The sequence below is a fragment of the Leptosomus discolor genome, chromosome 4 (genome assembly GCF_034619465.1).
Source record: "Leptosomus discolor isolate bLepDis1 chromosome 4, bLepDis1.hap2, whole genome shotgun sequence".
Lineage (NCBI taxonomy): Eukaryota > Metazoa > Chordata > Aves > Leptosomiformes > Leptosomidae > Leptosomus > Leptosomus discolor.
The window spans coordinates 71,227,217-71,242,630 of record NC_141394.1 but is presented as its reverse complement, the minus strand read 5'-3'; the positions used below and the strand labels follow the sequence as shown (position 1 = coordinate 71,242,630).

The 15,414-nt window shown below is 39.8% G+C and overlaps 1 protein-coding gene across 5 annotated transcripts in view; it reads left to right on the top strand.

The window, feature by feature from the left end:
- Positions 1-15,414, top strand: part of AFAP1 (actin filament associated protein 1) — a 65,876-nt gene that overhangs the window by 27,866 nt on the left and 22,596 nt on the right. For all 5 annotated transcript variants that reach the window (XM_086464139.1, XM_086464138.1, XM_086464137.1 and 2 more), the window contains exons 5-7: positions 1,140-1,319; positions 10,806-10,898; positions 12,390-12,474. In XM_086464139.1, coding sequence (XP_086320265.1) covers positions 1,140-1,319; positions 10,806-10,898; positions 12,390-12,474 — 358 coding nt within the window. The remainder of the gene's footprint in view (positions 1-1,139; positions 1,320-10,805; positions 10,899-12,389; positions 12,475-15,414) is intronic.

Here is a 15,414-nt window from a genome sequence, read left to right as displayed (position 1 = left end):
GCTCCTGGTCATCCTGCTGCCCACCAGGACCCCCAGATCCCTTTCCCCTACGCTACTCTCTAACAGCTCAGTCCCCAGCCTATACTGGTCCATGGGGCTGTTCTTTCCCAGATGCAAGACTCCACACTTGCCCTTGTTGTATTTCATTAAATTTCTCCCCACCCAGCTCTCCAGCCTGTCCACGTCTCTCTGAATGGCAGCACAGCCTTCTGGTGTGTCAGCCACTCCTCCCAGTTTTGTGTCATCGGCAAACTTGCTGACAATGCACTCTGTTCCCTCATGCAGGTCATTGATAAATATATTGAATAGTACTGGTCCCAGTACCGACCCCTGAGGGACTCCACTAGATACAGGCCTCCAACAGGGACTGGGTCCATAGGACAAGTGATGTAATGTGGAGCCCTTCACCTTTAGGTTACCAATACAAACATAAAGCAGGTCATCAGTGATCCAGCATGAAATAGCTGTTCTTTGACAGCATTTACTAATGAGAGAAAAAAACATCACCTAAGTCATAGCGTTTTAGCCACGAGCCTACAAAGTAAACTGAGAGATTTATGCAGTTTTGTGTAGTGACCATTAAGCTGTATTAGGTGAAAAAGTGGGACTCTGTCCCCTTTCCATACATTTTGTTTTAGTTATCTCAAGAAAAGGAACAGCTGAGTAAGGCATGTGCCAGTGTCTGCAACTACAGTGTGTAGGCACTGATGTAGATTTGCCTTGATATGCTGGGTTGTTGCTGGAAGGGAGGGTAAACATCTGGGCTTTAAAATCGTTAACTGTACAAGTTTATTCTTCTGCTACATGTGAACAGATATCCTAAATCACTCTCTTACTACCTGATCAAGGTCAAGATTGAGTCATAAGGATAACGCAGAGAAGCTTAATGCTCTCCATATGTTATACCTGTCCTGCAATAAAAGATGTCTATTAATGTTGGTCTGGAAGTAATTTTGCTTTACAGAGGGGATGAGAAGGAGAAATGCAAGGTTGTCATTGGCTGAACTGTGTGATATGTGGTAAAGGGGTACATAAAAAATATTAAAAATTTTAAAAGATCATTTGTATATAATAACAGCTTTCCCCTGAGGTTCAGAAAGGTGATATCTAACTTTTGAACTTTCCTCACATTTATTTAGTGTTACAAAAGTTCCAAGGACCAGCAACCCCAGATGGAGCTGCTCCTGAATGACTGCAGTATCACGTACATTCCCAAAGACAGCAAAAAGAAGAAGCATGAGCTGAAAATCTCACACCAAGGAGCGGATGCCCTGGTTCTGGCAGTGCAGAGCAAAGAGCAGGCAGAGCAGTGGCTAAAGGTAAGGGAGGGTTCTGACCAGGAGCTTTTTCACCCACAAAGGGCTTCCATTGCCTGCTCAGTTGCTGTTAAAAAATGAGATACAGACAGCAACTTTGAGGCAAATCCAGACCACTTAAGTCCCATCTAATTTGGAACTGCAGAAATACAGACTTAATGTTCAGGCCTCTAAGCAACTCCTTGGACAACCAGCAGCTCAGTATTATACAGCTGTTGCTGCGCATGGTTTGCACTGCTAACAATAATCTGGCACTGAGAGGAGAGGTGGCAAATTCCCATCCATCTTCACCTCCAGCTCATTTTCCAGAAGACTTTGGTGGTTAGGGCACACTGGTAGTGAGCTGAAGGTTCAAATTCCCTAAGGTGGAGGGGGCTGGCACCCAGGTTGCATTTTGGAGTAGTGTATATGCATGGCTGCCATAGGCTACCCTGCAAAAACTGAGCGTACCACCATAAAGTCACCTTTTTGAAAAGAAGGATCTCTGAGGAGGTACCCCTTTGAATTGCTCTGGATGCAGAAAAATCCTTCAGCTTCCTGAAGTCAATTCAAGTTTGCTAATCCTGGTTTAGCAGCATACTGTCTGTTATGGTTTGTTCTGGGAATGTAGACTTCTAAGAAATGGGATTTTGTTGTCTTCCACTCCTTTCTGTTCAATGTCTGCAAATGTGGAAAATCCCAATGCAAGAGTTGCAGTTTTAGATCCTAACCAGATTACTAGTATTTATGTTGGACCTTGCCAGTCTCAAATGTGGAGGTCAGTGAAGTAGTGTGGGAAACTGTCACTGCAGTTTCAGTAGCTTGTTTTAAAACCTTGAAATCCAGCCTTTTAAATGTGTGTAAAAGTCTGAATGTGTTAAAACTCATCAGGCATTCTGCATGCTGCACTCTGATCTAACCTTATATGGTACTTATTTTTCTAAGAATAAATTGTATTTTTCAAATACAAGTGAATTAAACATGTAGGAATTTCCTGATGGCAGCTGGTTTTTCATCAGAAGAGGGAGTCATAAAATGCAGCTTAAAAGGTATGAGTACTGCTGAGGGGTAATTTACTAAATGGAAAATTAATCTGTAATTTCCTATTTTGCAATACTTGAATATACCTTTTGGGGGTATGTGCGTGTTTGGTTTTGACTGTGAGTTCATATCTTAGCTTAGAGAATGCACTCTATTTTCTTTTTAATAGAAATGAATCACAGCAATCTATTCGTTAGGCTGCTTCTAACATCAGTATCTTATTCTGTTTAAAAATCTAGCACCATCCAAGTGTCCCACTAACTCACCTAGAGTTTAAAAAACACTGATTGGAATCAAAAGAAATTCATAAGTCGTATTATTTTCCAAGGGAATTCCATTGTAATTAGATCATAGTAACTGCACTATTGTTTCCTGTGTTGCTCTAAACTTGGGTTTAGTAATGCTGAATTCACTGGCATTTATCAGACTTTCTTTCATATTTTTTTTTTTAATTGTACATAAAGCATTTCCCACACAGGCAGACAGAGCAGTGCTAGATTTTTCCATATCCCAGATGCATTCCTGCTACTTTAAAAAAAAAAAAAAAAAAAAAAGGTTTCGTACAGTTGCATGTTAACAAAGTGACAAAGTTGTGTGCACTGAGGGTGAATGGCTGGACAGTATGTTATCTGCACAGCATTTAGAGACAGTCTGACAGCACTTTGTTTAGCTGCAAAGCTCTCTATTAATAAAACCTATTTCAAGTATATGGCAGTGCTACTGTATGCTGAACTTACAAGTCCTCAGTGCTGCTGCAGTGCTGTTCTGTGCAGTACAAATCGCCTGTCAAACAGGTAACCAAAAATGGTCCATGCAGCTCTTGCAATAGCTCCAATGCTTTCAAGAATAAGGACAACTTTTTGAGAAAAAAAACATTCTTTTTTGTACTTTTAAAAATGTAGCAAAATTTAAGGGTTTTTTAAAATTATTATGAAAATAATTACTTTTTGCTCATTCAAGCCTTACTTAAAAATGGGCTTCTGAAAATCATGAGTGGCTTTCTGTAGGAAGTTCCTGTACTGAGAAAGAGATCGCTGCTTTGTCTTGAGAGGAGCAATTTGAGCTTTCCGTGCGTGTCACTCGGAGGGCCAGGGTCATCCCCAGCACTCTGTCACCTACATGTGATTTCTGTAGTTATTAAAATGGGCAGATTCAGAGACTGACAATGAGAAAGATCTCTGCAACCACATTTTTAAATCATAGGATGCCTTCTCTGGTAAAGATACTGTACCAATACATGCCAGTGGAGCCAGATTATCAGCCAGGAGCAATGGGTTCTCATGAGTTCATAGGAAAGTGTCAAATTAAAGCCTGAAAAGCTCAAAATGGCTTTGGAGTAATGTAATCAGTTAAAATACATTTACTTAAGCAAATAATTTTAAAGTATCTATTGGAAGACAAGTGTGAAATAAATGCAGAATATTTTAGACCTTTTTTGTAAAGATGACACCAAAATAACCCAGCTGATAAACCTAGTGCAAATTGAAGTCTAGACTGGAAACCACAAAGGGAGTTTCAATTTTACCAGCTAACAAATGCCTGACAAAAAAAGGATAGCTGATGTCACCAAAGAGCCTGTCAAGCTTTCAGAGCAGGGAGTGCAACTAGTATAAATTCAGGCTAGAGCTGAGATCATAGCAGTAATATGGTGGGCAACATAAAGTGGTGGAATTTTCCAGACTTGAGTCCTGAAATGTTCCCACAAAAATGTACGTGAAGAAATGTGTGTAGTTACACACTCTGACCCAAAAATGAGCTTTTTCCATGCACACTTGAGTATATGTGCATCTGTGTGCGCTTTTGTGCATTTGTGGTCAAGTAAGGTCTTAAATCTGCCTGTTTGTCTCAGCACATCCAACGGGCTGGTGAAACTACACTTACTTGTCAGCATCTCTGGGAAATGCTACGTTAAAGATAAAAGGACTGCTAAGAACATGACATTACAAGAAGATGCTTGTTAGTGGCTTCATTCATGCGGATGAATGTGTTCTGTGTGCAGGACCTTCAGACTAGGCCACAGAAAGCTGCTCTTTATATTAAAACTATATGGATGCCAAAGAAATTAAGTTCTGAAGTAGCTCCTTGTAGAAGAGTGGTAAAAGAAGGAAATTGTCATGGTGTCTGGTCCCAAGGCTTTCTCTTCCTCTTAGCATTGCCTCCTGCAAAAATGTATTTCTGATTTATCATGCATGAGAGGTAATCTATTTTTTTGGAGTTCTAGCCTTGATTTTCATTTTTCTCTAACACTAGGCAGCCTTTGTTAACTTTTCTTCATTTTATGGTGTGTAGCCATTTTGCAGCAATCTCTTCAGTTGAGGGTCTGTAATTGAGCAGTGAATCTTTCGGGCATAATAGACATCTCTGCATCTATCATTTTGACAATGTTCAGTCAGCTCTGAACTTCTTGTAATATGAGGCATTTTTTTGTGCTGAAGAGAGAAGAAAATCAAGGTTGTGTCCATGTCCAGTCATCCAAAGACTCTGCAACACTCCTCGTAGGGCTGCTAACTCTGCTAACAGTTGTCCCACTCAGTTTCCATCTCTGATAACTGCATGTTGTCTCCTGTAAAAGTCTTTGAAAACATCTTTTTTTTTCACTGCCATGAGCTTAGTGAGAGTAGTCAAGTAACTTCTGGGTTCTGGTCTTGATGTGGACTTAGTTTTACTGAAGAATAAGCTACTGACAGAGCTCTTCTTTTACCAGTTTAAATTGGCAAAAAACTGAGCTTCTAACTGTAAACATTGTGTGGCTGGTTTTACTTTCTATGGGAATTTCCAGCTAGAGATCTCAAAACACTTCAAACATTACTTTCTTGGCTTAAGTAATGTTCCTCAATGAGGTTATTATCTCCATTTTATAGCTGAGTAGTGTCAAGTGCTGAATGGTCATGCCTATAAACTGATTGGAAAAACTGTGTTTGGGGATACATACTTGGTACAAGTGATTTCCATATAGCATCTGTTAGTTTATAAGTAACTTCAGGAACATACTGCGTCGCAAAACGGTCGGGCTGGGTTCTTTCTCCACTGCACATCATCACTAGCATTGAAGGCTTTGCAGACTAAATTAAACCTCCCAGGACTTACACCCCTGTTGTCTCAAAGTGATGGTTTTAGATACCTTGGTTCAAATCACAGCAAGGTCAGTATGTTTGCATAAGAGCTATTTAGGGCCTAACCTGGAGATGTGGTGGACTGAGCTGCATGTGAGAGCTTTGACCAGCCTGTAGGACTGCTGCCAGTGTGCTTTGACAGAGTCAGAGGACCCCAGCTTGGCCGTGAACCAGAGTGTGTGTGTGTGACCGGCACCATGGAAAAAAAAAAATTACTTAAAAACACAGATGCATATGTAAATTAAAAAAAAAAAAAAAAAAAAAAAAAAAAAGGCAAACAGCAATCAATACAAAATCACAGTCTATTTGCTTTCTTTAAGTTCCTGGCTAAAATCACAAATGGAAGCTGTAGCAGATCTCAGAGCAGAACTCAGGAGGGCTGAGGTTTGGTCCCCTGCTTTCATGATTACATATATTCCTCCTCTCTCCTACTTGCAGCTTTGAATGGAGAATTGTTTAAATCACACCTAGCTCAGATTTACAGCCTAAAGTGTGGTCTGCATCTCTGAACCGCCTGGGCTGGGGACGCGGCTCCCCTTGCACAGGGTACCTCTGCCCTTGCAGCAGCAATGCCTCCAGCCACCACTTCCCAGCCACCCAGTGCCTCCTTCCCTGGGCTCTGCCTGATTCAGTGGCCTTATATGGCGATAGACTTCATGGTAATAATGCAAGAGAAATGATACAGGGGTTGTCTTGGTTGAATATGCCAAAAACCTATTTTTAAGGGGATATACAGACACTAAAGATAGGCTTGCTGGCTGCTAGTCTGCTAGAATCTTATCCCCACTTTGCTCAGACAAACAGCAATAAGGCAGAAAGGTGAATCTTTTCATGCTAGGGGTTGCTTGAGAATGATGTTTTCCAGTACAGAACGTAAAGGGGTTTTCTTTTTGAGACTTAAAGCATAGGATATGATGTGACTAGTTTCTGGTTTTCCTCTAATTTATCTAGGTAAACTGGTAAACTCCTTGGTGTATTTCTTTCCTGCAAAATGCTAACAGAGTTTTGGTGCTGTCTTAAGAGGGAGGAGATTGACATTTAACATATGTAGTATGTAAGGGTCCACAAGAGCAAGAAAATCAGAATTTAATCATGCCAAAATGAGAAAGCGTTCTGGAAAGTCAGTACTCCTCCAGCACTGAAAAAGGAGTGTTTAAGGAATGACAAATACTGAGTTATGTCTGGAGCCAAACACTTTTCCCTCTGCTGTGTTATGCATAAGCAGATTTCAGCTTTACCATATTCTTATCTTCAGAGTTAAGTAGCAGAGACGGGGAATACAGCCTATCCCATTTCTAGCAATTCCTGTATTTGCGAAGCACGTGGGTAGATGGGGACAAGGGGGTGGGTTCGCTTTTTCATTCCATCATATTAAAAGTGTGAGTTTCTCCTGTGGGTTTCATGAACACACGAGATGAGACCAGATGCTGTAATCACATCCCTGTGGTAAACACAGCCTGTAGCCTGAACTCATCCCATGGTATCCTCCAAGGAGAGAGGTCTGCAAGCTCCTCAAATGCTGGATGACTTTCTTATTCCTTATCACGTCCCTAAGAGATCAACCACAAGGAACCATCTACAAATTTAGTAACTTTACTCAGAATTCGTTGGGATTCTGTGTGGCAGGATCTGGCTGGCAAGCAGCTGGCTTGCTTGTTTTACTGCATAGCCCGTGTTTTTTATCTGAAGCCTGGATCTTTGAAGGTAGCTGGAAAAATCTAATTTGATTCGTCTGACTTTGCATGTAGAAAGAACAAATGTAGAGCAAGTATTTTGCCTCCAGTCCTGGTATGTCTTGTAAGATACAAGAATTATAGAAATTTGTAGATGAGTGCAGGTATGAAGGTTTTATACTAAATGTTAGTGTTTGTGTAGTAAGATAGCTTTAAACAGAGAGACATTCCAGACACACCACGTGGCAGAAATTCCATGATGACTTCACCCATCATTGTCAATGGCTTGGGGCAGGGAATCTTTCCAGATTTCTGCCTGCAAATATTGCCCCTCTATTCCTCACATCACTGCACTCAATGTGATACACTGATGTATGTCCTGATCCAGCTGGGAATTCAAGGCCTTTCTATGACATAAATAAGGAAGAATAATACAGTTCAGGCTGCACAAGGTTTTTCCAGGTCTGCATTTGAAAAAGGCAGTTCTGAAGTCTGCTAATTGTAACATTATAAAGGTAATTGTGGTCTTTAAAATTCTTGCAATGGAATAACAGATTATCGTAAATGTATTTAATTCCGAGGCTATCTGAAGAAATGAAAGGTCTTCAGTTTTCTGATTACATTTGCTCGTGTATTTTAAATATTTGAACACATAATCTGTTTATGATCTCAGTTTGATTTTCCTGGCAGATCACCGTGTGTATGTGTATATGTAATGTGCAAAGGCATTTGTGGTAAGAAAAAGATAATTATTTCCCTTTTCTAATATGTAAGAAAACTTGAACTGTTAATGGAGTATGCACCGTTACAAAGTATTCTCAGTACAGCTTTCCAGATTATGCCATTTTATTAAAAATAACGCATTTGGGGAGTCTTTCTATTTGCTTTCCAGTTTTGGAGCCATTGAGATACATTTATTCATATTTTCACACATTTCATTGCAATGGATGAAAGTTTGCTGAACTCCTTTCTCCAGTCTAACTAGGAACTATTTTTTAATGAAAACAGTGATCTTTTGTTTTCATATGACTCCAGGAGATGGAACACAGAAAAAATTGACAAGGACTCTGAGCCTTGTGATTGAAATTCTGCAAGTTGGCAACACTGGTGGAATGTTTTATCCTTAAAATTTCGAGTTAAAGCTATAAGCATGTGAAAACCACATTTATAATGGCAGCTGTCTGCAAACGTAATTATAGAGAGTGCATCCAGGCAACCATTATATATTAAAGGCATTTCATCCTGGTGTGCTGTAGAAGTATGAGTTTTATACTGAGTGTCGAACACAATTATATTGCACATAGAAGGTGATGAGCAAGTCTTTGCCAGTGAATCCCTTGAACACAAATGAAGTCCTGGATCCTTGAATATGCATTTACTTCAGATCTTGCCACGAACTTCCATTTGATTGTGTGTCATTTTTTCAATCAAAATTTAATTACAACCCAATTAACCACTTTAACTTCTCCTTAAATATGTGAGGTATGATAAGAACCGGATTTACTTGAGTGCATGACTTTGCACATACTATTCAGTTAGTGCTACCAAATCATTTCCCTCTGTTCTGTCTGTAACTTCCATTACTATCTGCCTTTGCCAAAATTAACTAACTGTGTGGTGTGAGCAGATGCTGAAAACATGAGCCATTGAATCAGGGTCATGCAGGAGACAGAAATGAATGTTCCCAGAAACTGTATGGTCACATTTCTCTAGGAAGAAAACAGCAGTGTATTTACACCATACTGAGGACCAGCAATTGAAAATAAAACAACATGCATAAAAAAAATTCTTATGCTTTTGGGGAATTTAGGGCTACGTTGAACTCTGAGGTGCAAATGCTCTGCAACAGTTATATCTAAATTTTCTGTTACAAAGGACGCCAAATGCCATGAAATACTGTGCTTATGTTTCTGGGACAAGATATAGGGAAGTTCAGACAGTCAAGAAAGGATGCAGAAGGGTTTTAAGATACTAGTTCAGAAATGAAAGTGTAGGTTCGTTTCCCTGCACTGCTTAGATATTGAGTGATTAAATTAATCTTTCTTTTGTTCCCGAGTTCTCCATCTATAAAACAGGGCTGGTGCTGTTTCTTTCTTTATGGCATATAATGCCTGTAATTTATGATGTCCTCATAAGTCATAGCAATAGGGTCTTTTTAAGCCCATAAACATTTGATTTGTTTAGCGTCAACCTTAAAGGGAGAACTTCAGTGCTGTGAAAGGACTGTTTGGTGCCATCTTTAGCTCTTTAATAGTTTCCACAGCAAATCTGTTCAGTTAGAAACTAAAAAGACATTGTTTTGCTTTTCCTTGAAAGAAATACAGATTTTGACAGTTAGCTAATTGCTGTTTCCTTGGAACTAGGAGTTCTCAGGCCAGATCTTCCTCTCTGCCAGCTGAGCTTGCTGTAAACAGTGTAAAGGGAGGAGCTGGATATGTAAACACGCATATATACATGTAAAAGGGAAAGTTCGCATGTCTAGCAATACTGCTTCCAGCAGAGTAAGTTGCCTTTATTTCTTAAGTCGCTTGGCTCTGCCATCCTTGCATGGCTGTAATCAGCGCTATAATGCTCAGCACCCCCTCAGCCTGAGTCTGGATGTAGAGTCAGGACCTGTTCTCATCAGCAGAGTTTCAGACTGATAATGGGCTGGTGGTAACCTCACGAGGCATAAAGAACTTAATGATATCCATGGCAAATCATCAAATGTCATTACTCATCACATATTTTTACATTTATATAGTTTCAGGTTTTTAAATTCTTCAAATTTTGTGAAAATCTCAGTGAATTCCAGGTTCTGAATTTTTCTTTAAGTTTTTAAAAGCAGACAGTGCCATTCCCGTTTCCTGCAAACACATTTACAATTACTTTGACCTATACCTTTGTGTCAATGTGCAAGTATAATACAAAAATGCCACAACATATCACTGTGCAGTATTGACCGTAAGTTGATCAGCAATTCATTAGTTCTCTGTAGCAAAAAAAAGAGCAGCTGGGTAGTGTATCATGCAAAACTCTTGTCCTTTGACTTGTGGGACATTGGATTTAATCCCACTTTTTCGTCATTGTAATGAAATTAATTTGGTGGTGTCAGCTGAGTTCACATTGCAAAACTAGCACATGGAAATCAGCAGCACTGTTGGTTTCTTTACTCAGGAGAGCCTTGGAGCTTAGCTTGTCTAGAAATTGAAACCTTCCACCTCTAGACACCATGTCTCCTCCAGGTCGTACATGAAATGACTTAGGGAGGCAGTGTGGAGAAATTGGTGTAGTGGCAGCCTGCCTGACACATGCCAGCCTAATAAATATCTGTGTGATTCTCATTCCAGTCTACCTTGACAGTCATATATGGTTTCTCTGATTTGTATTTTATGAATAATTAATCATTGAATCATAGAATTGTTGAATGACTTGTGTTCGAAGGGACCTTAAAGATCACCTAGTTCCAACCCCCCTGCCATGGGCAGGGACACCTTCCACCAGACCAGGTTGCTCCAAGCCCCATCCAACCTGGCCTGGAACACTGCCAGGGAGAGGGCAGCCACAGCTGCTCTGGGCAACCTGTGCCAGTGTCTCACCACCCTCATAGTGAAGAGCTTCTTCCTAATATCTAATCTAAGTCTACTCTCTTGCAGTTTAAAACTATTACCCCTTGTCCTATAAGTATTGCCTTGTCTCCTAAGGTTATAAAAGATGTGTGCAGCAGCTGTACGGGAGCTGTGGACTCCGATGGGCCATTGTCTATTTCTCCAGTACACAAGACAGAGCTGGAAAAGGTAAAGTTATCAAAATGATGAATGCAAAATTCCCTGATTACTTATCAAATCGCTAGACACTGGATGTAAATACTTCCTGACTTGTACTGTTATTTTAGACTGTTAATCCCTGTGTTGTTTTTGTTTATTTGGATACATACACACATCCTACACAGTTACAACTTCTGCCATGTCTATTCATTTGGTTATGAATAACCAGCAGACTGGCTCGTATGCATTAGCAGCTTCTCTGTAGCCTTTTAGAAGGGTGCAGACTAAGCAGGTCTGATATGTGCGCTGTGATGCGGAGACACTTTCCATCAAGTGCAAAGAGCAAGCAGGGATGTGACTCTCAGGGAAGAATAGCTGAAGATTATACAAAAGTTTTAAGAGAAGGTCTTTTAATTTTGTGAATCTAGTTCTTGAAGAGCTCTCTGGGGATGCTGAGGTCACTGTTTTGGCAGACCCTTTCAAGCATTCATGCCTCAATACAGAAATTTAGCTATTCACATGTGGTTGTCTCTGCTGCCTTGACTCAGCAGGATACAAGAGCAAGAATTAGAAAAGAGAGCAGCTCTGCAGTGAATGATCAGTACATTACCAGCACCAGTTGAAGGCCCTGCTCTATTAAGGCATCCATGTGACCTTTGCAGGCCCTGCTTAGAAGTCCCACTGACAAAGAGTTCATCACCAAATTCCTGATGGCAGGTTCTACCCCTACAGTGGAAGGACACCACTGTCAGTAGTATTATGTTGCTTTGCACCTGGGAAACTAAGAACAAAGCATATTCCATGACAGCTCAGACCTCCTGATTTTACAAGGTGAAAGCTGTCGTGGTTGCATGCTTGCACACATCTGCACAGCATTAACAAAGTAAATGAAAGTGTCATAAAATAGTTGTTTTCTAAAATGCATGCCATAAAAAAGTGTAGCAAAACTTCTCATGGCTTCAGCGGTTGTGAGTGATGTGGTTACCAAAACTGTGCTGGCATAAGTATGCTGCTCCATCCCATATCTCATACACAACCATTACCGAATAGTCAGTGCTAAAATTGATTTCAAAAGCCTCTTTATTGCACATGTTGAAAGTATTGAAGCACCTTGTAGAAAGGCACTATTTTCTGCTAAGTTGTAATTGTAAATGCATACTTGAAGCATTATTTAAATGAATAATTCTAAAATTATTCTGATCTGATCCATGTTCATTGCTTAGCAGATTAATAAACAGCAACATCTGTTTCCATTAAAAACATATTGTGTAGTAGGAGGTATTGAATTATTATTTTTTCACTGTTTTGACTACACTTTCAAATATAGACCTATTTTGTGGTTTCTGTGCTTTTCTAAAGCCTCTGAAACTGTTTTTTTTACTATCTTCTATTTGTTTTCCAAGTGGGTGAGGTCTTGAATGTGTTTTATTTCATAGTAAGCATACTTTTAAATTGACTCATGACACGCCATTTGGCAAAGGTGCCAACATTATATGTCAACTAATCTCTTTCCCCCTACAGAAGTTGTCATTTGAGAGGCCAAGCTCAGATGGGGAGGGTGCTGTGGAAAATGGCATCACTACCGTGTGCAACGGGAAAGAACAAGGTATGTCTCAGATCCAGAGATGCTTGGTGTAAATAATATGTGCGTATAGGGAGTGATAGGTAGTGAAATACCTGGCTCTTGTCTTTTAAAAACAGGTAGTAAAGGTTTTTTAATATTTTTATTAGGATTCAATTTAACTTGAAAGCTGAATTATGTCAACAGTGAATCCTTAAAATTTTGCAGTAACAGAAGGATTTGATGTTAGTGTGCAAGTAAAATCAATATAATTAGCAGAAGGAAACAGAATATAGAAGGTTTGACTTGGCCTTTTGTGTGTTCAAAAGTACAGTTTTTCAGAGCTTGGGCAACCACTACAGGCAACTAACAGTTGCTTTTAGTAACAGATATTGTATAGTAGCAACAGAAATAGTGAGTGTATAGCTTCTAAGCAAAAAAGCTATCATTGAATACCTGAAGGAAAGAATCATGCATATTATATGTATATGTATGTATGTATATAAACATACATATGTATGTATACATATATATACACAGTTTATATGTGTGTGTATACACAGATGCATATATAAACTATGATGTATGATTATTTATATTAACTTTATATATATAGTTACATAACTAGAATGTATATAATCATGTAATATCGGTGGGTTTGTGAGCATATATGTTTATAGTTTTACATATGCTACTTTGTAGCCATGTATGTTTTGTAGTCCTTGTAATCTAACAAAGGCAAATCTCAGACCCAGAGGGAATTTTGTCTGACTTATATCTAAAACACTCAACTCCTATGCTCTCTTCTCCATCCCTTCCCTCCTCCACAAAGTGGAAGAAATTCTGTGACTTTGTTAACTTGCCATATAGCAATGGCATCGTTTAGATAAGACATTTTTCTGCAGCTGTCACGATGAAGGGTAATGTGAGCTGCAGTGAGCACAATGTCAATACTGGCGTTGGTGCCAGTGCTGTCTCGCCTTTTGACTCATTTCCTTTATCTTCTCCCTGGGTCATTTTCCAACATTTCCTGCCTGTACAGATCTCTGACATACCAAACAGTATGGAACATCAGGTTTTTTGTTTCTAGAAATTGTGGTACATGGTTACATTTCACCCTATAAAATCTTCTACTAAGCTTTCAAAAAGCACAGTACTGTTTTAGTCTCTGAAACTTGCCAAGAAACATCTGTGACCCAAAATCAGTGTTGTCCATGGTGTCTGAAAGTGCCTTGTGGCTCAGGTGCCCTGTGGGAGCATGCTGATGGAGCATGTGCTGCTGGAAAACCAGCCCAGCTTAGATGTCTCAAGGAGGGTAATTAAAAATAACAATTACTTTTGAAAATTGTGACCTTCAATATGTAGTAATGAAAATAATAGGCTTTAATGACTGCAATGAGATTTAAAATATCCCTGGCATCATTTTAAGGGGTTCTGGATGAAGTTACACTATTTTTTTAAAGAATGGATAGGAAATGCTTAAGGGAGTATGTGGGAAGGGAGACTCCGGAGAGCGGCCACCTCCAGCTGTCACCCACCAGCCAGCCTCTACTCTGCTCTTAACCAGCTGCTCATTTTGCTCTGGGGAAGGAAATGAGAAGAAAAGGCTTTTGTGAGAAAAATCACCGGCAGTCAGGCAATCAGTGTATTCTTTAGACTTGAAAAGATTGAGTCATGAAGGCCTTATTTCTGCTGCCTCTCAATTCTCCAGGAGAATAAAACAGTAGTGTGAAGGGAGGATACGACAGAAAAACAAAAAAAAAACCACTGAAATGCTCTTATCCCACTGTTTATGCTTGTGAGAATGATTCCTTTGGGCTTCTATCTCATAGAGATGAGTTTTTGTCAGTCTGTGGCTTTTTGCAACGCTTTTCATCTCTTCGCCACTGAACAGCCACCATGGGTCACTGGCTGCTGTGGAGTGGGACAGAACCTCTCTGTGGGCAGGTGCTGCCTGCACGCTGTGCCTCGGGCAGGGGGTGACTTGAGCAGATGGGACAGGTGGCCTTCCTCCCCCCGAACACGGGAGCTCATTGCATGTTTAGAGAACACAATGAAAGCTGTGAACACCCTTTCCTTAGGAAGAGAGAATTAGACCTTTGCTTGCACACGCGTGTCGCTGTGTTGGGGTTTGCTGGTGAGCATCCGTCTGCACCTGAAAAGCTGCCTTTCCCCCTCAGCACGGCATGCAGCAGGTGACAGATTTGTACAGTCATGGCTACAGATACAATTTCTAAATAATGTTCCATGGTTCCTAACAATTTAACTAAATATGATAAATTGTCCCATTGCAAGTCCGAACTGCTTCTCTGTTTTCCGTGCATTCTTCTTCCCAGTTCATCAATTCATATAGTCATTTCTCATATGAACATTTTGTCCTTTTTTTCCTCGGTTTACACAAGTGCGTAACCACTAAATGTTCCCTGTTGCAATGGGAATTGATATGTCAGGAATAAAGTTACAGCAGCTCAATCTGTAACTATCCTAAATGTATTTTTGATCAAAATCATGTATCAGGGCAATCTGATGGATATTTTTGGTGCCCTGTCAGTTAGCAGAGAGACTTTTGCTCTGTTGATGGATTCCAAATTAGGCCACTGAATGCAATTTCTGAAAATTTATTTTGTTTCTTCTATTTTGCAAATAAAAGGTCTTTTTTTCTGATTCTGTTTGATCTTAGAAACTTTTTTTCTAATTTGTTAGGATTTTAGTAAGATACGCACTTTTAAAAATCATATCCATATACCTTGCCATGTTATGTTCAGGAGCTCAAGGTGCCTCAGTGCACAGAGACGTATTATTACTAGTATCGTATTAAGGTAATAGAAGCATAGAGTGGATGTTAGCAAAATACTTCTTTTCAGCAGAGCTTTTTCTTTCCAAACCCTCATGATCACAAAAAGTGCCGGCTTCTAACCATTGAGTGTTTATACCGATCCCACTAATTTAATTGTTAGTAGTTAATTTGTAAGTCTTTCGAAAAGA